General features: G+C 30.3%; 2 protein-coding genes and 1 long non-coding RNA gene across 5 annotated transcripts; 1 reads left to right on the top strand and 2 right to left on the bottom strand.

The window, feature by feature from the left end:
• Positions 1-10,864: 10,864 nt before the first annotated feature.
• On the bottom strand, positions 10,865-11,236 carry LOC140955040 (uncharacterized mitochondrial protein AtMg00810). Its single transcript, XM_073406573.1, has one exon. It carries the CDS (start codon positions 11,234-11,236, stop codon positions 10,865-10,867), a length of 372 nt encoding a protein of 123 aa, XP_073262674.1.
• A 4,604-nt stretch (positions 11,237-15,840) lies between these two features.
• LOC118046784 (uncharacterized) lies at positions 15,841-19,660 on the bottom strand. Of its 3 annotated transcripts, none has more exons than XM_035055807.2 (8): positions 19,464-19,660; positions 18,857-19,186; positions 18,581-18,755; positions 17,908-18,088; positions 17,739-17,819; positions 17,432-17,539; positions 16,500-16,772; positions 15,841-16,243 (listed from the first exon to the last, which is right to left on the bottom strand). In XM_035055807.2, the coding sequence occupies exons 1-8, from the start codon at positions 19,540-19,542 to the stop codon at positions 16,145-16,147; spliced, it is 1,326 nt and encodes a 441-aa protein (XP_034911698.2). In that variant the 5' UTR covers positions 19,543-19,660; the 3' UTR covers positions 15,841-16,144. The 3 variants fall into 3 exon arrangements, with proteins under 3 accessions (XP_034911698.2, XP_034911696.1, XP_034911697.1); XM_035055805.2 differs by having other exon boundaries at positions 18,857-19,232; positions 19,472-19,657; XM_035055806.2 differs by having other exon boundaries at positions 19,472-19,655.
• Positions 19,661-22,633: 2,973 nt separating this feature from the next.
• LOC140955184 (uncharacterized) lies at positions 22,634-23,793 on the top strand. The gene is made up of 2 exons (XR_012168951.1): positions 22,634-22,911; positions 23,399-23,793. It is a non-coding gene; the product is annotated as an uncharacterized lncRNA (long non-coding RNA).
• The last annotated feature ends 265 nt before the right edge of the window (positions 23,794-24,058 follow it).

The following is a 24,058-nucleotide window of genomic DNA, read 5'->3' as shown; positions in this document are numbered from 1 at the left end:
TTGATATATTGATATCAAAAATAATTTTTTAAAAATAAAAAATTATTTTAATACATTTCTAAATAAAAAAAAAACACTTTAAAAACAATGCAATCTCATACCTCTATCTCATTCTTTTTATTATTATTATTATTATAGAACAAATAAAGAGGGAAGGGGACAGATACACACTCAATTAGGGTAGTATTCACTAGGAGGGTTTGATTTACTTCGTTGGGAGGGTTTTCTTCAGTGGGAACTACAAAATTTGTTCATCCGTATCTTTTCCCAAGAATAAGTAGTATCAAATTAATATTTGTAATGTTTTATTGTTTGTTCTTGCGTTATTAATTATTTTTTAAACACAAAGTTACTATGTGGCTTTGCATTTCAATTCAACATGCTGACTTTATGTGATCAAATTAATATTTATCATAATTTAAAATCTGAATTTACTCTAGAAAAAATAAATTTTGCCAACTTTATGCGCACAAATTAGGTCTTTGTAAAAATTAATGTGTTTATAAAAATTATTTTCCCCCAACTTGAAATCTCGAACCATAAACTAGGAAGAAATCTTGAATAGAACTAGTAGACCTTATAACAAAAACTAAAATATCAAGGATAGCTTTCTTGTTAATTACTTGAAAAAAGATTGAGTTTGGGAAATATATTTTTAAAAAATAAACTATATTTTAATATTTAGTTTATGTCATGAAGATTGAGTTATAAAATATTATATGATATTAGGATTTATTATACTAAAAAAATAACTTACTCTTTCATGTTTTTCTTTGTATTTTAATAGAATTTCTCGATTTATTTAAGAATAAAATATAGTAGTTCATCCATACTAAAAGTAGGAAAAATACATGAAATATAGCAATTGATCGATCTTTTATCAAATTGGATGACAAACAAATTCTCTAATCTTCTCAATCTTAGGATGCCTTTAAAAAATTTATCACACCACCACGGCATAATGCAATGTTTGGCATTCCAGTTAGAAAGTATTTTAAAAAATATTTTATTTTTTTATTTTAAATAAATATATTTTTTATATTTTCAGATTATTTTAATGTCTTGATATTAAAAATTATTTTTAAAAAAAAATAAATATATATATATATTTTTAATATATTTTAAAACATAATCGTTATAACACTACTAAACATCCTTGAAAGTTTAAGCTGATTGTGCAACCTGTGTTAAAAAAAAACTAAAATAAAAAAAAGATAACCTAAAGTGACCAGCCGACACCTTATTTAATTAAATGCACAATGCACACACTTTACCAAAGGAGATTGGAATTTCACCATGTTGCTCATGTTCACCACATTGTTCAATGAATTTTATATTTCTTTCAATTTGTACTCAAAAGTCAGGTTGTTGTTGTCCTCTATTTTTTTAATTCTTTTTAGATTGCATGTTATCGCGTGTCTAAGATGTCAGAGATTATTCCGGAACTAAATAACATATCAATTTGATATAATTAAATTTTTAATTATTGTAAAAATAAAATTAAAAAAACTAAGATCAAAATTGACATTCACAAAAATTAACAACCTTTTTCCTATATAAACAACTCAGGTGTGCCTAAAACTACACTTTTTAGACGTTATAAAAAATTCAAAAATATCATGGTATTTGTTGATTATATCGAATTTAATTCTTAATCTTTTAATTGCTATACATTTTGTCTTAATTTTTTTTTAATTTTTTTTTTCAATTTTATCCCTTAGAATTTGATTTAATTTGACTTTTTATATCAACTTTGGTTCTCATTCTTCTTATTGTTATTTATTTTTTCTCTTATCCTTTTTTTTAAATGTTTTTATATATCAAATTTCGTCCTAATTCTTTTTATCGCTATTTATTTTGTTTGAAATAATTTATGAAATTAGAATTTTTTTTTTTTAATGTCATCCTCTTTCAACTTTTTTTTTTTCTGCCAGATTTGGTCCCTATTATTTTAATTGTTATTTATTTTTTAAAATAATTATAAAATTTGAAATTTTTTGTTGATAATTTCATCTTTCTTCAACTTTAGAAATCAACTTTTCATGGAAATTATTTTTTTTTAAAAATTTATTTTTTAGCAAACAAATTGAAAGTCAAGTTTTGACTAAATTTAAAGAAACAGTATTTATTCACTGTTGAGAGGTCAAATATTTATCGGCGAGTTACGAAGGATAGCATACCTATACAACATAAATTAGAAAAGGAGAACCCTTGAAAAGAACAAATGTGTGATTAGATGTATATCTATGTAACATATTTGAATTAGCAACAAAGAATTTCAAGCAAAAATAAAAGCATGAGAATCAAATTTGATAGAAAAAAAAATAACTAAAGAAGAATGAAACTGTAAAAAAAAATTAATGTAAAAAATTATCTTAAATAAAACTAATAGTAATTAAAAGAATAAGAACCAAATCTAACATCTGAAAAAAAATAAAGAGGGTGAAATAAATAAAAAACCAATTTTATAAATTATTCTAAATTAAACAATAATAATCAAAACAACATAAACTAAATCTAAAAATAATAATAATTAAAAGACTGCATTGAAAATTTGAAAGTCAAGCATAAAACTTGAGGAGAGAGAGAGAAAAAAAAAAAAAAAGGTGGTCGATGCCAAACCAAAAGCTTGTTGGCTACATGAGCCACGCAGACATGGAGGGGATATCATGTCGATTTAAATGTCATCCTGGAAGACAATGTTTGGACACTTAACAATGTTTCATGCACCGCCTCAAAAGTACGAGCATCACCTACTCACTCACCAATTATTTTTTTTAAAATAATATTTTATATTTATTAAAATAATAAATAGTCTCTCAATCAACTTGAAAATAATAATAATAATAATAATAAAAGCTAGCTTGAAAAGACAAAAAAGGGTTTGAAAGTGAGTTTTGTAGCCAATGCTTCTAAAAGTAATTTTTGTTATTTTACTGTACTAAAATAAATTAAATAGCTGAAAAAGCTCCTAGAAGCCAATTTACAACCCGTTTGGCTCTGCGGTTGCGGCTGCGTTTTATTTAAAACGGAGTTGCAGCCGTTTGGTTAAAGAAAAAAGAATGCATACTGTTCACTGCGTCCCACCTTTTTTCTCTGTTGGAAACGCAGCATTTGAAAAGCAAGAATTCATTGTTTTTTTTATTGTTCACGTTAATTGCATTGTTCAATGAATTCATGTGAACAGTGCAAGAGAATTCTCTTGTACCGCGTGGACACTTTTTTTTTTTTAAGTGTTTTAATTTTTTTTTCTTTTTTTTAGTGTGTTACTTTTTTTAACATTTAAAAAAAAAAACTAGTTTGGAGTGAATTTTATACATGATAATATTTTATCTAATTTTATTACACGCTAAAAAATTATTGAAATTATAGTTCTTGTCGGATGTATTTCATACGTAATGGAATTATAGATGGTTTCATGGAATAATAAAAAAATATTTTATATAAAGTATGATTTATTTTATGATATAATAGCAATAGTTAATTCCATAATATTTAAATTAAAAATCATCAATATTAATATATATTTTTTTAAAATTATTTTATAACCTCAATTTTAAAAGCATTCTTAACCAAACACATTAAACTACTTTTTATTCAACCTTAATTTCAACTACAGTTTTAACTAAACATCTATTTTTTAAACCAACCTCAACTAAAAGTACTTTTTATAAAACAACTTTTTTTTCAAACCATAACCACAACAGCTACCGCAATACCAAACGCACTCTTAATTTGTTTTTTGGTTTAAAAGGTAATTGAATCATTTTACTATGCTAAAAATATATAAAAAAACTTATTTGTCTTTAATCAATTTAATAATCACCAATGAACCTAGTAAAAAATTAATTCGATAATTTTATGAAATAAAGATAAAATGATTATTTTATTGTTTCAGTTTATAATGTATTATGTCTTGGGCTATAATGCAAGAATGATGCCTTTTATTTTATTTTTTTGTAATGCCATCATTCCCAACATTTTGAAAGTTTTTAAATAGTTGATTGTGAGACTATTAAAATTCAGGATGACAATAGATATGGCAGAATTGAATTTGTGTTATATTTATATTTTCATTTATTATCTATCAAATAAAAAATTTAAATATTTATATTTTAAACATTAGATTAAGTATCTATTCGAGGATTCCTAGCCTGAATACTATTTATTATTCAATAAAAATTAAAAAAGATTATATATATATATATATGGTAAAATTATAAATAATCTATGTATATGATACAACCCACCGAAGGAGACTTCCACCTAAACAACTCAGCCCACCGAAGCGGTGTTAGATAGTGTGATATATTATATTTTAAAAGTAATTTTTAATTGAAAATATATTAAAATAATAATTTTTTTAATATATATTTTTTAATTTTAAATATCAACATATAAAAACTATATATATATATATATATAAAGCAAATAAAAAATACTATAAATAATTTGCCACTTGTTCCTTTGTGTCATGATTAGTGCAAGATGGTCTTGGTTCAATTCTATCCTAGTGTGTGTATATATATATATATAAAGTTTGTTTCTTCTGCACCCCATTGCTATCGTGCATAAAAAGTAACATAAAATTGGAAAGAGAGAGGCGTCTTGGAGTTAGAGGTCATTTCATAGTGGGGCATCAAGTCCATAGATAATTATTCCAGCAAATTGCTTAGGCAAGCAAAAAAAAAAAAAAAAAATAGGAGCTGTCTGGAAGATATTTTTAAAAATAATTTATATATATTTTTTATTTTTTATATTAGGACTTCAAAACTATAAAAGCACATTAATTCAAAACTATCAAGTGACATATTTTTTTTAAAATAAAATACTCAGACAATGATATATTAGACCAACCCGGATTAGTAATGGCTAACCTGTGAAAACTTGCGATATAAGGTGTGAGATTATGATAAAGCCATGAAACCCATATAAAAAATTAAAAAAAAAACTCAATTATAATGAACCAATTATCGAAAGCTAAAGACAAAAAAATTAATTAAGAAAAAAAAAAACTCGAGTAAACCTATATCAATGACCGACACAATATCGCGGGCCAATACAAGTTTTAAAGGATGTAAGAAGAATAAAGATAAGGCAATGCTCGGATTTCTATAAAAGTAAAAGAAATTCAAGACTTGTGTCTTTGAGCCCACCAGGTTTAATAAATTCAGTTAATTTAATAATATGAAAAATCAACCAAATCTAGGCGAATAACCTAAACTCGAGTTAATCTTTAAAAATTTTAACTCGTGAAATCTCAGACCTAAACTCAATCAAGAAGTTCAATTTTCAATTAATTTAATGTTGAAGGATATAAATAAAAAAAATCAATCTAAAAAACTTGTCCAAGCAAAAAAATAACAATAAAAAAAAATAAGAATCAAACATGATAGAAAAAAAAAATGAAGGAGAGTGGAATAACAAAAAATAAAATTTATAAATCATCTAAAAAATAACAATAAAAAGAATAAGGACCAAATTTGAGAGATGAAAAAAAAATTGAGGATAAATTGAAAATAATTTTTCAATTTGAAACAATTTTATGAAAAAAATTACAATAAAAAGAATAAGGCTAAATCTAAAAGGAAAATAAATTGAAAGGCTACTATGAGTTTTTTATGACAGACATCAAGAGAAATTAAATGAAATTGATGAAATCACGATTTCTACTATTGTAGTAAACTGCATGTCTAAGCAGCTTTTTTTTTTTTTTTTTTTTTTTATTATTATTAAAATTAACGCATTGCTTCTAGGTATAAAATAATAATTATAAAAAAATATATTTTTAAAATTAAAAAATAATAATGTAGCCATGCTTTGAGAATTTTGATTATAAAATAAATTAATTGGGTAATTAAAAAAGTTAAAAACCAAAAAATATCCCTAGACCATAGTTAGTGGCAGAGCCAGAGTTTTTTCTATGAAGGGGCAAATTAATAATAAATACTGTAACTTTTCAATATGATTTTTTTTTTAAACTTAATTGAGTTATATAACTTAAAGTTTTGAATGACTATTTATCCTTAAAGGATTTACACTTGAAATACTTTTTATAGTGACGTGTTAATTTAATTGATGAACCTAGTGATTTTATATTATCATTAATGTCTTCATAATAATTAACACAATAATAAAGTCAATTGAGTTGCATAATAATTCTAAATTTTTCATATAATATTCATATCAAAATACACATCAATTTATCAAAACTCATTTCAATTATATATATATAAAATAAGTATGTTGATTAAATTATACTTAATCATTTCTAGACATTTAAATTATTTCTACACACATACATAAAAGTTTTATAAACTCACTAAGTCAAATATGTGAAAACAAGTTTTAATATTATACTCTAGTTTCAAATAAGAGAAAATACTAAGAGGGAGAAAGTGTAACTTATGGGATTTAAATCCATATCCTCTTCTAACTCCAAGCATCTCGTTAATAGTTAATTACAAATAAATTTGATATAAAATGATAATTAATATATGTATATTATAAAATTAGAGACCTCAATTAAATAATTAATCCATAATTATAGTGAACTAAGAGATCTTAGTTAATAATTTTAATAATCTACTCTGTCAATACAAGAGATGCAAAAAATAGTGATTTTGCATGAACATTAATTTATTCATTTATAATAAAAAAAAAATTAATTGATTAAATTAAAAATTTAATCATTTATTTTGAACATATTTGAACACATTCATATTAAAAACCCTAAATTATCATAAACTCTAATATCTTTAATAACTAATTATAAAAAATAAAATTAAAATTAGATAATGAAAAAAATAGAAAAGATTAAAAAACAAATTCTTACCTAAAACATAAAGCAAAAGAAGTTACTGGACTTGAAAAAAAATTTACGTAAGAAAAAGAAGAGGCAACAACTCTATGTTAATTAGTAAAAAAAAAAACAAAAAAAAGGAAAAAAATTAAGTAAATGAGCTGAAAATATATATTATATATTATATTAAAATATAATTAAACAATAACTTTCCACTTTCCACGTATCAAACCCTCCCCAAATTATTATATTAATATCCTAATATAGTAAACATTTAAAAAAATATTAAGTGGGCAATTGCCCCATCTTTTGCACCCACGTGCTTCGCCACTAACCGTAGTTAGCTTCTTTGGTTATTGTTGCTTTTAAGGGTATTCAAATAATTTTACTATGTAAAATATTTGAAAAAAAAATAAAAAATCCTCTTAACAATTCTAAAATGACAAAAGAATACCGTGAAGATACAATTATACCCTCCAAGACCCATTCATCCATGTTTTTGCCCAGGAAAAAAGAGTAAATTCACAGTACCAGTCCATAATAAATCATGTCTTTTGCTGCATCACTTTTGCCACAAGAAATAGGTTCTATTAATAAAATCCGCAGTTTTCAAAGACATATTTTATAGAACTTAAAAATAGTATTTGGCAAATAAAGTTTATTAAATTTATACCTTGTCTAAGGTGTCACAGATTGTTCTGAAATTAAATAACAGGTCAATATGACATAATTGAATTTTTAATTATTATAAAAATAAAATTAAAAGAACTAGGATTAAAATTGACATTGACAACCTTTTTCCCATATATACAAATCAGGTTCGCATAAAACTACACTTTAATCCATATAATCTTATTTTTTTTATATTTGCTCCCTAGTATTTTTGATATTTTGCTTCATTTCAATTTGTCTTTTACGTTTCAACTCTTGGATCTTGAGAGGGAAGAGAAAGAATAGCTGAGAAAAAACTCTTGGGTGACTGGATTTCAGCCACTAATCACTTTGATTTTAATGTCTATAAATTCCGTTTTAAGAGAAAAAAAATGAATGGAGGTGATTTTCATCTTCAATGATTCTAAAAAAAAAAAATATTAAAGCTTGAGAAGTTTTTTTTAATTGATTTAATTTTAGGTTCTTAGCGAAATTATCAATTTTATTTTGTTTTAACTGGTGTATATTGTACCATTTCAAAACCCAAAACAAAATGATAAAAAAAAAAAAAAAACATCTTGCTCGAGATTTTAGGTCATTCTAGATTTCTTACTCAAATTCTAGCCTAGATTGTTATGGGTTTCTCACTCTCGTTCTATTCTGGTTATGTGATTAACCCCCATAGTTCTCCCTCTTTGTTGTAATCCTATCAACAAATTCTAGAAATTATTAGAAGCCAATCAAGTAAATGTCTTTTATTCTAATACCTGTTTTACTTATTTATAGATGGATGAATAATTTAGGTTTCTTGTTTTTAAGTTAAGCCCATAGATTTTCCCAATTCAAAATCAATTCTTTTCAACGTAAGCATATCACTAATAACTTTCTATGCTTGCTTAACAAATATCTCAACAATGTTGAAGCTGAGGAATTAAAAAATTTTCAATTTAGAGTTTAGTTTTGTTGACTAAAAGTATTTTTTTTTATTTTTTACCCTTTTGGTTGTTGTGATTGTGTACTATTTGAATGGTTGCTAGGAAGTAAATATTTCAAGTTAGGACACAAATTGGTTTAGTAATTGATGTTTGTCAACCATTTGTAAGAATATTTGAACCATAAACCTACTTGACTTTTGACTGTGTTCATGGTTGGCTTTTGAATGTGTTCATGGCTATGTTTCATAATTTTTAGATTATTTTAGCTACTTATTTTTGTGTTTGATTTTTTCTTTGAAAAAAAAAAAAACTTATTTTTGGGTTATCAACTCATCATCCATCTCCTCCATAAAAATCTTATATTTTGATTATATATTGGCTCCTTCAATATTTTTTTTATTAACATGGATGTCCGAGCCAGCTTGTGCGCACCTCGACTAATCCCACAAACCCTGAAGTTAACGACCATATAAGCCTCCAGTGGCCATCATATTAGCAATCACAGGACTCGAACCTGAGATCACATAGAAACAAACATCTTAGTTCCAAACTTTTACCACTAGGCCACCTACTATGAGCGTGTTTGGTAGTGTGGTAGCGGTTGCTTTTCAAATAGCTTTTCGTGCCGAAATACATGCCAATGATGTTTTTTCATTTTTTAAAAATCATTTTTGACATCAGCACATTAAAACGATCCAAAAAGTACAAACCGAACTCAATTTTAGTAAAAAAAAAAAAAAAATCAAAATTTGACGAAACGCAGGTTGAAACGCACTACCAAACGGCCCCTATATAGTATTTGCTCCTTCAATCTTAACATGCCATTAGTTAGTATTATTTCCTTTTATTACAAAGCAGCCTCATTGATTGCTCTACTGTTTATCTATTTTTGTGATCCATAAGCAATGTTTCTTTTGATTGAGAACATGTGAAACAATATTTGCAGGCTTTCTGCATATTTGCTCTTGCAGACTTATAACTGATATTAAAAATTCTTAATCACTTTTCAATGATGAAGCTTAAAAAGATGACGGTGCAAATCCTACTTTGATATAGGTTTCCAAGAAATTTAAAAGCTGAAAATGCAAGGCATGAGTGCAATTGCATAAAAATTGATTTATTTTCTCCATAAATTACCTCGGGTTCACAACCTAGCCTTAAAGGTGTAATGACTTCTAAAGAAAAGGAGCATAATGCAAGGAAAGATGATGGTATAATGTTGATGTACTATTTAATAGTGTTAAATCATATTATTATCAATCAATGATAGATTCCATAACATTAATAGGACTTGGTTATAAAAGACTATCATATCATGATTTAAGATGATATTTTTGAATGGTAGTTCATGATATCTATGAATACCTTTTGAGAATATTATGGATGCTTTATTATGGTGGATAGTTGTCACCATATTCTTGAAGTAAGTTGATACATGGAGTCTCAAAAAGATAAGAAGACGCTAAGAAGTTGTCAAAGAAATATGAGAAGAAAATATTTTCCAGTTTATTAGAGACAATGAGACCTTATTCAAGGCTGCTAGAAAGGCCTTATAGTAAAAGTTGTCAGATTTTCTGGAGAAGCAGACTAACTTAACTTTATTAATTGACTCAAGGTCTATATATAGAGATACATGGAAAGGAGTTAAGAGATGTGTTTTAACTAAACTACTTTTACATAACAGCCTCTTCTAGGTTGAAGCCTAAAAACTAGGGAGTTGATAAATACGACTACAACTAGGAAGTTGATACAACTGGTGTTTTATTTCCTTATAACTTCTAATGGCTCACGCTAACACTCCCCCTCAAGTTGGTGCATAAATATCTTTAATGCCCAACTTGTCAAGTGAGTCATTAAAAATTCTACTGGAAACTGCCTTTGTCAATATATCTGCCAGTTGATCTTCTGATTTGACAAAAACAAACAGGATGATCTTTTCTTCAAGGTTTTGCTTAATAAAATGTCTGTCTATCTCCACGTGTTTTGTTCGATCATGCTGAATAGGATTTTGTGAGATATCGATTGCAACTTTATTATCACAAAACAAGTTCATCTCCATGTTAGGACCGTAGCCTATTTCCATTAGTAACCTTCTAAGCCATAGTAATTCACAAAGCCCTTTTGCCATCCCTCTAAATTCGGCTTCAGCACTTGATCGAGCCACCACCTTTTGCTTTTTACTTCTCCATGTAACTAGGTTTTTTCCCACAAATGTAAAGTACCCTGCCGTGGATTTTCTATCTATAATACTCCCTGCCCAATCCGCGTCTGTATATCCTTCAACATCCAAGTGATTGTTTTTAGAGAACATTAGACCCTTTCCTGGTGAGGATTTCAAGTAATGAAGTATTCGAATCACCGCGTTCATATGTTCTTCGCTTGGATTATACATAAATTGGCTCACAACACTTACATCATAAGCAATATCAGGGCGAGTGTGTGACAAGTAAATAAGTTTTCCCACTAGCGTTTGGTATCATCCTTTATCCGTTGGTACTTGATCTGTGTGTTCAGTGAGTCTATGATTTTGAATGATGGGAGTATCTGCTGGTTTGCACTCTAATAACCCCACCTCAGACAGTAGATCTAGCACATACTTTCTTTGGGACAAGAATATACCCTTCTGTGACCTTGCCACCTCTATTCCCAAGAAATATTTAAGTCCACCCAGATTCTTCATCTCAAATTCAGCTGATAATTGCTCTTGTAATTTTGACATTTCTTCAGTGTCATCCCCGGTGATAATCATATCATCTACATAGACGATTAAGGCTGTCACCCTCTTTTGTCGATGCTTCAGGAAGAGGGTGTGGTCTGCATTGCTTTGAACAAACCCATACCTTTTCATGGCTGAGCTAAATCTCCCAAACCATGCTCGAGAAGATTATTTTAATCCATATAGAGCTCGCTCTAACTTGCATACAACTCCAGTTCCTGAAGATGATGTAAAGCCTTATGGGATATCCATATAAACTTCTTCTTCAAGGTCACCATGGAGGAAGGCATTCTTCACATCAAGTTGGAGTAGCGGCCAGTCTAGATTTGCTGCAAGGGATAGTAAAACTCTAACAATATTTAGTTTAGCAACTGGTGAGAAGGTCTCAACATAATCTATACCATATGTCTGTGTGAATCCTTTCGCTACTAGCCTTGCTTTGTACCGGTCAATTGATCCATCTGCCTTGTATTTAATTGAGAACACCCATTTGCACTCTACTGTTTTTTTTCCTTCAGGTTGCGGTATCAGTTTCCATGTATTATTTTTCTGTAGGGCTTCCATCTCTTCTTGTATGGCTTATGCCCATTTAAAGTCGGCCAAGGCATCTGCTATATTATCTGGAGTATGACAAGAGGATAATACCTCTGTGAAACTCTGAATTGGATCGGGTAAGTGCTGTGTGCTTACATAATTGGCAATGGGAAATTTGGATCGCCTTTCTTCGGTATCAGGGGAGTACCTGTTTGGTGGCTTTCCTCTGTTGTGTCTGAAAGGTAACACATACTCTATGGGAGTTTTCAAGTCAGAAGTATATTATAGGGAAACAGTGGAAGAACTTACCTCAAGGTTGTTCTCAGTAGGAGATTCAGGTACTACAGAGAGAGGGGTTAGTTGGCTTTCTTGATTCACAAACTCTCCATTAAGTTGGTTTTCATGTATTCCTTCAACGTCATTTTCAGCCTCCTCAAGTTCTCTTTCGTCAACTTGTGCTGGACTGTCACCACTGGATGTAGCTGTAGGATTTGTTGAATTATCAATTGTGCTAACAGTGGCTGGCGCTGTTAAGTACCAACTCAATTCATTCAGTTCTTCCCTTCTACACTCCCCCTGAAGAGCTGAATTGGGGACTGTAGGAGAATATAAATGTTCAGACTTAATAAATGAAGCATCCATGGTGATATAAAGTCTCTTGTTAATGGGATCAAAGCATTTGTAGCCCTTCTTAGTTGGTTCATAACCCAGAAACAGACATTTAACAACACATGGATCAAGTTTAGAGTGTTGGTTTTTATGGATATGAAAAAAAACCACACAACCAAACACACGTGGTGGGAGCATCAACATGGTGGGTAGTGCAACATGAGAGGAGAGCACTTGCAGGGGAGTTTTGAAGTGCAAGACTTTAGAGGGCATTCTGTTGAGTAAGTATACCGCAACACTTACTGCATCATCCTAGTGGTGAGTTGGGACATTTGTGCCGAAAAGAAGGGCACGAGCTGTTTCCAAGATGTGGCGATTTTTTCGTTCAGCAACACCGTTCTGTTGAGGAGTCTGGGCACATGAGGTTTCATAGAGGAGACCTTGCTGCTGGAAGAACGCTTTGAATCGCTGGTTGACAAACTCCCCTCCATTATCTGACCGAAGCACTTGTATTTTGGCTGAAAATTGATTCTGAATCATGGTGTGAAATGCTTGGAATATTAGGAACACCTCCTCCTTCGTCTTCATCAGGTAAAGCCAAGTCATTCGGGCTGAGTCATCAACAAATATAACAAACCAACGATAACCCGTTACAGTCGTTCGTGGGGAAGGTCCCCAGACATCAGAGTGTATAAGAGCAAACAGAATATTGCTTTTATTCAAACTTGCATAGTAAGAGTTTCTGTGGCTCTTAGCCAGAATACAAGTCTTACAATTAAAATCAACATCCTTTGATTGTAAAAATAAGTTCAGAAATAGGAGTCTTAGATATCCGAATGATGGGTGCCCAAGACGACGATGCCATAACCATATTTCTCGTTCCTTGCTACTGAGTTGATGGTGTACATGATTTGCTTTCTCATGGTTGAAATCATCTAGGTAGTATAACCCCCCTCTCTTAGTACCACGCCCAATAATCTCCTTGCTGAGAACATCCTGAAGAAAACAAACATTAGAGTACATTAATACCATACAATTGAGTTCTTCTGTTACTTGGCTCACAAACATTAATTTGTTAGATAATGAAGGAACGAGAAGAGTGTGGGACAAAGTGAGTGAGGGTGATAGTGACACGGTTCAAGCTCGTATGACTGGATACGCAACTCCATTTGCATTTGCAATACAAGTCCTTTGTGGTTGAGTTGTGTGTGAGAAGTCTGCAGGATCAAATGTCATATGGTCCGTAGCTCCAGAGTCGATAATCCACTCACTTTCATCCTAATGGCTAGAACTATAGAAACTTTGTCCACAATTACCTGTTGCTTTAGAAGTGGAGGAGTCTGCCATAGGGATGAGTGAGAGTTAGAGTCCGTTTGGGTATGCGGCTGCGGCTGCGTTTTAAATAAAACGCAGCGCGCAGCCGTTTGGTTAAAAAAAAAAGCATTTTACTGTTCATGGGTCCCACTTAAAATCTGCGTTTCTAACGCGAGGAATGAGAAGCAGCTAATTCATGCTTTTTCTCTACTGTTCATGTAATTACACTGTTCAATGAACAGTGTAATTACATGAACAGTATCATTCGTATATAGTTGACATGAACAGTGCTCGGAGTTGCACTGTTCACTCAAGAAATAGTGAACAGTGCAATTCTCTTGCACTGTTCACTGCCTGCGTTTTTTTTTTTTTTTTTTTTTTAGTGTGTTAGTTTTTTAATATTTTTTTTAAAAAATTAGTTTAGAGTTAATTTTATACCTGATAATATTTTATCTAATTTTATTACATGCTAAAAATATTATGAAAACTGTAGTTTTTGTTGGATGAATCTCGTACGTAATGGAATTATAAATGGTTTCATGGAATAATAAAAAATTATATTTATATAAAGTATGATTTATTTCATGATATAATAGCAATAGTTAAATCCACAATATTTAAATTAAAAATCATAAGTACTAATATATATTTTTAAAATTATTTTATAACCTCAATTTTAAAAGTATTCTTAACCAAACACATTAAATTACTTTTTTTTCAACTTCAATTTCAACCACAGTTTTAACCAAACACCAATTTTCTCAAACCAAACTCAACTAAAAGCACTTTTTATAAAACAACTTTTTTTAAACCACAACCACAACAGCTACCACAATACCAAACACACTCTTAAGGTTCTGCTGTGACTGTTGCGGCTCTACCAGTGCCTTCATCAGGTAATGTGTTACCTTTTTTCCTCCTAGCTTGTAGTTCATGCCACCATTCAGGGTACCCATGCAACTTAAAGCATGTCTCTCGAGTATGTTTGGTGTTTCCACAGTGTGAACATTTCCCTCCATCAAAAGGACCCTTCAGTTTAGAGGATAGGTTATGCTTTCCCATTACCAGCGTTGGTGGTTGGCCAAACCTTGAGCCTTTGATGGCCATAACAGCACCATTGGTTGCAGTCTCTGCCCCTGCTATCATCACTGCATGTCGAGTATCCTCTCTCCTTACGTGAGCATAGGCCTGCTCAATTGTAGGAAACGGTTTCAGTTGTAGAATGTCACTACGAATGTTGTCAAGTCGATCATCCAATCCGTCCAAGAAAATATAAACTCTTTCCTCCTGTATCAGAGAGTTATATTTTGAATGTCTGTTGCACATTCCATGGGATTGGGGCGTTGAAAGTCTATCTCCCGCCATATCCCTTGTAAATCATTGTAATATTTTTCGATTGATCCTCCTCTCTGCCGCATTCGAGTTACCCTGCGTCGAAGTTCATAAACCTGTGATGTGTCAGTTCCATCAAAATATGTAGTTGCAATGGCGTCCCACACCTGTTTTGCTGTTGGGAAGCGGATGAAGTTTGCAACCAATGATTGGTCCATTGAATTAATCAACCACCCTTTCACCACGGAGTTTTCAGTGCGCCATTTACGGAATGTTGGGTCTGCTTCTGAGGGTTGAGGGAAGTCTCCGTTAATATACCCCAGTTTGTCTTTGGCTGAGATGTTCATCTCTACCACCTGGGACCATAAAGCATAGTTGGATCCATCCAACTTAATGCCCGTTGGTGCTGCAGAAGAGTCATTGATAATTGGCTGTGAAGTAGCCTGGGCTTTTGTCAAAGCCTCCGTCATCTTCGTCGTGAAGTTGTCAAGCATGGAGTTTGTTATGGGATTTTGTGGCTGAATCAATTCAGTGGAATATTCAGCCATAAGGTCAAAGTCGTTGGGTTAATTCTCTGTTTAGGTTATAGAAATCCCTAGACTATGCTTTGATACCATGTCTGATTTTCTGGAGAAACAGACTAATTTAACTTTATTAATTGACTCAAGGTCTATATATAGAGATACAGGGAAAGGAGTTAAGAGATGTGTTTTAACTAAACTACTTTTACATAACAGCCTCTTCTAGGTTGAAGCCTAAAAACTAGAGAGTTGATATATACGACTACAACTAGGAAGTTGATACAACTGGTGTTTTATTTCCTTATATCTTCTAATGGCTCACGCTAACAAAAGTAGCATGTGCTACCAATCTAGTATATCTTCACGTGTGTGTTGTTTTGATTGTATGTGTTTAGTTGATGCAGCAGCGAAGCGCAGGCACCGAAATAAGAAAAATTGATAGCCATTAAAGAAATTAAAGCAAACCACACTTCCACAATCTTTCCTCTTCTTTTTTGTTTTTCCAGCGTCTATTCTCAAAAACTAACACTCAAACCATCCAAGTATAAAAGAAAGAAAGCAAAGAAAGAAAGAAAGAAAGAAAAAGAGATGTAAAGAGGCCTAGAATTAACAGAGAGGAGAGAAATCGGCCTTGCAAACAGCTCCTCGTGATGGGATAGGATCCAGACAAGATGGGGCTCTCCCCCTTTCCATGCTGAAGAGGAAGAAAAGAGAGTTAAAATTGGAGTGTTCATGTTAGAAACCGTTCGCAGCATAAGAACTTCTCCCATATCAGTCGTAAGCTGTCCTCGAGCATTTTGGAGATTGAATCACTTTCAGCTCCCCGTTCCTTCACAATTCAACAAATGCAGCTTTAAATACAAGAAAAATGTTTTAGAAGATATTAAAAACACAACTTAACAAAGGCATGAATCTGGAAATTTATAATTTATAATAAAGAGCAACTAACTGACGAGGCGTTTAACAAATCTGTCAGCTCTGGATGCTCTCATTAGGGTCTTAGAAAGCTCACAAATTAGAAGCTTTATATGAGCCAAAGCAACATAAGAAGGCATAGGGAAAAGTCAACCAATAAAGGAACTTGCCTGTATTTCTGAAACAATTCTTTTCAACTTCAGATAAATCTCTCCAAATGTTTCCCTAGGTCCAGTCTTGAAATCGTATCCATCGGCATCTCTTGTTGTCAGCCTAAATGATGAACTTTTATAGGCTTTGGTTACTGTGTGCGTAACCCCAATGACACTATATCTACCACCAGAAGATGCCTCCTCCCCCAGGGGCCATCTTAATCCACCCTTCATATCTGAATCTAGAACGGCAGAATTGATCAGACCCCTAAGGCTATTCATCTCCTCATCCTGCATCGATTCATATAACCAGTCACTCCACAGCGTCACTATCAGGAGTTAAATTCCAATTATATCAGGAGTTAAATCTACAATGAAGTTTCTTGGCTTTGATAGTTTAAGCAGTATATATGATTATCGGAAGAATAATATTCTGGCTTAGTTACCAAGTAGCCAATACCAAATCATTGCCTTCTGCTTAATAAACTAAAATTTTCATGGTGGAAATAAATTACTCACGAGCAGCTTTGCGCTGTCTAGACTCTAGTTGAAAATCTCTCGTGCAAATCTAGGGAAATCATTGTTCCAACTATGAAAATCATTAATTTTTCAAGCATGAAAAACCAATATCCAGGAATATGGTTTTAACCTTCTAAATTTCGTTCTAGACTTGTTAACCTATCTCGCTAGTGCAAGCCTACTCAATTAATGCTTGTTTTACGTATCTTCTCTTCTAGGCGATCAAACTAAATTCTAGGATAAAGATTACTTGCTATTTTCCATCATGACATTCTTTGAAATGGAGAAAGCACTGGCTGGACACGATTAAGAATGTAATTGGAGGAAAATACAAAGGTAGGATGCTTGCTCAAATTTTCTCACTTCATGCTCCAATGAGTGTCTAACGATCAAGGAGTATGATTGTAGCTAAATTTCTGATGTTAACTTACAGTTAGAGATGTTAAGATCCTGCTGGTGCAAAGCATTAGCCCGAGGTCCAGATTCTTATCAAGACATGATACATCTATGACCAGCTGGCGCACTTTGTTTAGCTTAACCTACAAGAAATCTTTATACTTTAATACTCCATGAACAAGCAAAAGTATAAAAGTGGAAACCACCTTAAATTCATAAGTGAATATCAGAAGGTGTCCATGAGATTGGTAAAGCACAAATTACCAAAAACAAATTAATTCTACCATATAATATGAAAAAATTAACATGAGAGGACAAGACTCTAAGTGGTACAAAACCTGCCTTGTAGAGCTGAAGTTTTTTATTTTCCACCACAATACATTTGCATAAAACAGTTACATCTGGCCGTGTATTATCAGACAACTGCTTGAAGGAAGAAAAGTTAATGACAAATTGAATTAAAAACATAAGAAAAACACTACCAAGAGTCGGTATGCAGCAAAAGGGATACCTTTACAGTGTAAACATCTTTCTCCTCTTCAAAATCAATTCCAATCGCTGGGACCACTCCATCTATAATATTTTCCATGTATGATGATGGAATATCTATGTACCATGATCTTTTGAGTTGTCTCAAAATGGCTTCTTCAACCTGCATTTTATTCACACTTTCTAGTCCCATTGAATGTCTCCTGCATCACAGAATTAGTATAATTATTCTTGCTTGCATATCCTTGTAGAACTGAAATATAAAACATGCTTCTTCTGCACTGATGGAGAATATGAATTTCATTTAACATAGGCACTTATGGCTTCTGGTATATGCATATCAACAATATCTACGTTACACTGATACAGCACCAGCAGAATTTGTTTTGCAGCGATCAAAGCAATCACTAGAGCAAAACAAGTCATATGATACACTCGAAACAAACCAAATCAAAATATTAACTCCAGTCGAGGTCCTATATGGAGGAACGAACACTTATATGCCTACGTTCTTCCCTTAGTTCATTGAGTATGTCATGGAGAATAAACAGAGACAATTCCAGGCAACTTCACAACATAAGCAATATTCAGTTGCATCCTTCCATCTAAAAAGGCATCATAAGTTGGAAAAAAGATGATGTTCCAATTAACATTAACTCAATTTGCAATATATAGAGAGAAGTTGGATTGCTGACCCACTAAAAGCGATTTTGCCCAATCGAGCAACCAATTCTGGCTTTATTTTTTCTGAACCCTGATCATCCATTTCATTCCTCAAAATTTCGAAAGAAGAGAGTAGTTCTTGCTGTACGTTTTCCGCTATAATCTCCCATGGACTTCTGGAGCAAGTCCTTTCCAGTTTAATATCCTCTTCATTGCATGAAATTTAATACAAAATTTATTATAAGAACGTTTAACTCAGACACCATTCAAGGGAAGAAGCAACTAACAGAAAAGGATGGAACACCAACCTTCAGTTACAATGCTATTCACCAAGACCAGAGGCTTTTCTCCAGTTTTACTCTCAATATAGTCAAAGGAAATCGGCTCGAGATGGATGTAAGGAGGAAACTGGCCATCTTCGTCCAAGCCAACAGCAAACCATTTATATATGGTATTGTCTGCATCAACAATCTTTCCACTCTTTTTTTTACGAGAAGTGGATGCTCTCAAATTCATATGTCTTTGAAATTGAGGTTGCAGTGTCTCTGGAATCGGGGATGCCCTTCTCACATCCTTGGAATGCCGCTTGTGTGGAGGAATGTAAGCCATCAAATTTACAGGAAACGTATGTAGAGTGGCTGCCCAAAAAGAACACATTATTGAAACAAGTAGGCAGAAAGAAACCTACAGGAAAAGAAAAGAAATTCTGATATTTCAAGAACCCAGAAGAAAGAAGGAAAATCCAGTCACAGATGATCACAACATGAATTACAAAAAAAAAAAAAGAAACAACCAGATAAACTAGTGTTGCAATAAATTGATTAAGTCGACCATTTTAGTAATAATGATTTATTTAAGCTAAGAACTAAGACCCAAAAATGAAGAAACTGAGAATGATTATAGCAGTAGAGGGACGATCATACCTGAGAGTTAAAAACTGATGTTGATCGTGCAACAGTAGCTCTGTTCTGGAGGTATTATATTGTTGCAACATAAATGCGAGAACGTATATATAGAAAGAATAAAGCGGGAAAAGAACAGGAGGAAAATATTTATAGAAAATAAATAAAGATTGAATTTGAACAATTAATATTTTAAAAAATAAATTGAGCATTATTATTATGAATCCTTCATTGAGCATTACCACTACTAGTAAATGAAGAACCAGATTGAATAAATGTATAACCCATAGATTTCTAGCTTATTGTGATAATTTTCTTTAAAAAATCATTGTTTTTAGACAATTAAAATAATAAAATATCATCCAAAATACTTTTTTGTACAATGCTTTGGCAATAGGAAGGGCATCTCCATTATTGGGCCTTCACAGGATAAATTGGAGATGGACTGAATGTATAAAGTATAAACAAAGAAAGAGGGAAAGGGACCCACACACTCAATTTGACTCATTTGTTTGAAGATATATTTTTTTTTGAAAATAAAAAGTAATTTAATTTTTGATGTTTAGTAATGTCATAAAAAGTGTTGAAAAATAATTTATAATATTTAGTTATGTTATTTAAAATAAGCTGAAAAATAGTATATTAATGTTTTTTTTTTTCAAGTTTATTAAAATAATAAGAAACAAATCTTACAAATTAAAAAGTTGAATGAAAATGAAACTGAAAAAAATCAAATTTCATAAATTATATTAAATAAAATAAATAATAATCAAAATAATAGAGATCATATCTAACAGATAAAAAAATTAAAAAATAATGAAATTAAAATAATAATAATAATAATTTTATAAATTATTTTAAATAAAATAAATAAAAATTAAAATAATTGAGTACGCTTGTTTGTTTCTGCGTTTCAAAAGTGCTTTTGAAAAAATTTGAATTTTTTTTATTAACTTCAAATTAATATATTTTTATTGTTTTCAAATCATTTTGATGTGCTGATGTCAAAAATAATTTTTTAAAAATCAAAAAACATCATTGGTATGCATTTTAACACAAAAAGCTATTTGAAAAACAACCGCAATCACACTGTCAAACAAGCTTCAAAAAAGAGATAAAGAATGAAAGGGACACACACAAACACTCTGAAATTCTTTTTTTTTTTTTTACTTTAAATTAAATTATTTTTATATATTTAAATCATTTTAATAGATTAACTTTAAAAATAGTTTTTAAAAAATAAAAAATTTTATTTTAATACATTTCTAAATAAAAAATACTTTAAAATAATTATTACAAACACCCATTTTATTTTTTTATTATATATATAAAGAATGAATAAAGAGGAAAACGAAACAAACAAACACTAAATTAAGTTGTAATTTTTTATTTTAAATTAAATTTTTAATATTTTTATATTATTTTAATATATCAAAAATATTTTTTAAAAATAAAAAAATATTATTTCAATATAATTTAAATAAATTTTTTTAATAAACAACCACTTTTATATATTTTAAAATATAAAACTCTTAATATATATATATATATATATATATATATATATATATAACACGAATAAAGAGGGAAGGGGACACACACTCAATTATGGTAGTACTTCACTAGGAGGGTTTGATTTACTTCGTTGGGAGGGTTTTCTTCATTATTGGGAACTACAAAATTTGTTCATCCTTATCTTTTCCCAAGAATAAGTAGTATCGAATATTTGTAATGTTTTATTGTTTGTTCTTGGATTATTAATTATTTTTTAAAATATATTTTTATTTAAAAAACAATTAATTGATATATTTTTAGATATTTTTAAATAATTCTGATATGCTGATATTAAAAATAAAAAAATTGATATTAATTAAAAAATAATTTTAAAAAATATCTTAATTTACAATATTTAACACACATGTTTGAAAAAAAAAAATAATTCTTATGTAAATTGGCATATCTCTTATTTTCATGAAAAATTATAAATATTTATAACGAGGGACCAAACTTGAATTGATATGAATATAAAGTAATGTGTATAATTGGTTTTGAACACAAAGTTACTATGTGGCTTTGCATTTCAATTCAACATGCTGACTTTATGGATCAAATTAATATTTATTATAATTTAAAATATGAATTTAGTACTCTAGAAAAATAAATTTTGAATTCACTTTTTTTTTTTTCATTTGTTTTAACAGTTAGGTATCTTGAGCTAACTTTATGCACACAAATCAGGTCTTTGTAAATTGTTGTGCAACCTATGTTCAAAAAACTAAAACCAAAAAAGATAACCTAAAGCGACCAACCTACACCTTATTTATATGCATCACGCACACATTTTAAAGAAGTCTTATAACGCGGTGCAAACCGTGTTTTTTTTATTAAAATTAATTTTTTTTGTTAAAAATTAATTTTTATTGTGTTTTGGATTATTTTGATGCCTTGATCTCAAAAATAATTTTTAAAAAATAAAAAATATCATTATAATACATTTCAGTACGAAAAGTATTTTGAAAAGCAACTACAATCACACTCTCAAACATACCCTAAAGGAAATTAAACTTTCCCTATGTTGCTCATGTTCAATGAACTTTAGATTTCTTTATATGCACCATGCACACACTTTAACGAAGACATTAAGACTCTGTTTGGAAACACGGTGTAAATTGTGTTTTTTAAAAATTTAATTTTATTTGTTAAAAATTAATTTTTATGTATTTTGAATCGTTTTGATGTGCTGATCTCAAAAATAATTTAAAAAAAATATATATATCATTTTAATAAATTTTCAATTTAAAAAAACAATCTCAACTACATTTCTAAACATATCTTAAAGAAAATTGGAATTTCACTATGTTGGTCATGTTCAATGAACTTTAGATTTCTTTCTATTTGTACTCAAAAGTCAGGTTCTAGGTGTCCTCTATTTTTTTTAATTCTTTTTAGATTGCATGTTATCACGTGTCTAAGGTGTCAGAAATTGTTCTGGAATTAAATGACAGGTGAATTTGACATAATTGAATTTTTAATTATTGTAAAAATAAAATTAAAAAAACTAAGATCAAAATTAATATTGACAAAAATTAACAACTTTTTCTAAATGTATGCAGCTCAAGGGCGCATAAAACTACACTTTAATATCTAAAATTTTAATTTTTTAATATTTGGTCCGTAGTATTTTTGATATTTTGCTTCATTCCAATTTTTATTTTAGCTTTGAACTCCTCGATCCTAAGACGAAGCTGACGCTTCTAGCCCTTTCATTATTCTTATTCACGAATGAATAGGGAAAGCCAACAGAAAGATTACATTCTGACTTCTTCATGGAGCCGGTGCTGAGAAAGAAAGCTATCAAAAAAAATTAGCAGAGAGAAAACTCTTGAGTGGCTGGATTCCGGCCGCTGATCACTTTGATTTTGATATCTATGGATTTCGTTTTAGAGACAAACTGAATGGAGGTAGTTTTTACCTTCAATGATTCTGAAAAAAAAGTATATTGAAGCTCGAGAAGTTTTTCTTATTTGATTTGATTTTAGGTTTTTAGCGAAGCTGTCAATTATATTTTATTCTGATTGTAATGGCTGGTGTATATTGTATCATTTCAAAAAATGAAACAAAATAGAAAATTTTTTAGAACCGCTCGGGATCTTATGTTATTCTGGATTTCTTCACCAAATTCCAGCCAAGATGTTATGGGTTTCTCACCCTCATTCTGTTCTGGTTATGTGATTGAAAAACAAACTCTCTCATATATCATCAACAAACTCCCCCTCTCTATATAAACACTCAAACGACACATAGTTCTCCCTCTTTGTTGTAATCCTATCAATAAATCCTAGAAATTATTAGAAAGCAACAATATCCATTCAAGTAAATGCCTTTTATTCTAATACCTGTTTTACTTATTTATATGTGGATGAATAATTCAGGGTTTCTTGTTTTTAGGTTAAGTCCGTAGATTTTCCAATTCAAAATCAATCCTTTTCAACGTAAGCATATCACTAATAACTTCCTATGCTTGCTTAAATTTCAAGTAGAAAGCATAAAGTTTCAATCTTTTCAACTCTGTTGACGAATATCTCAACAATGTTGAAGGTGAGGAATTGATAAATTTTTAATTTAGAGTTTGTTTTGCTTACTAAAAGTATTTTTTGTTTTTTACCCTCTTTGTTGTTGTGATTTGTGTACAATTTGAATGGTTGCTAGGAAGTAAATATTTCAAGTTAGGACACAAATTGGTTTAGTCATTAATGTTTCTCAACTATTTGTAAAAATGTCTGAACCAAAAACCTACTGGGCTATGTTTCATAATTTTAACCTGATGGATTATTTTAACTGTTTATTTTTGTGTTTGGTTTTTTCTTTGAGCAGAGAAACTTCTTTTTGGGTTATCAACTCACCATCCATCTCCTCCATAAAAATCTTATAATTTGTATATAGTGGCTCCTTCAATCTTAACATGCCATTACTTAGTATTATTTCCTTTTATTACAAAGCAGCCTCATTGATTGCTCTACTATCTATCTATTTTTGTGATCCATAAGCAATGTTTCCTTTGATTGAGAACATGTGAAACAATATCTGCAGGCTTTCTGCATATTTGCT

The sequence above is a fragment of the Populus alba genome, chromosome 19 (assembly GCF_005239225.2).
Source record: "Populus alba chromosome 19, ASM523922v2, whole genome shotgun sequence".
In the NCBI taxonomy this organism is placed as follows: Eukaryota; Viridiplantae; Streptophyta; class Magnoliopsida; order Malpighiales; family Salicaceae; genus Populus; species Populus alba.
The sequence above is the reverse complement of the archived record's forward strand: the minus strand, read 5'-3'. Positions and strand labels throughout refer to the sequence as shown.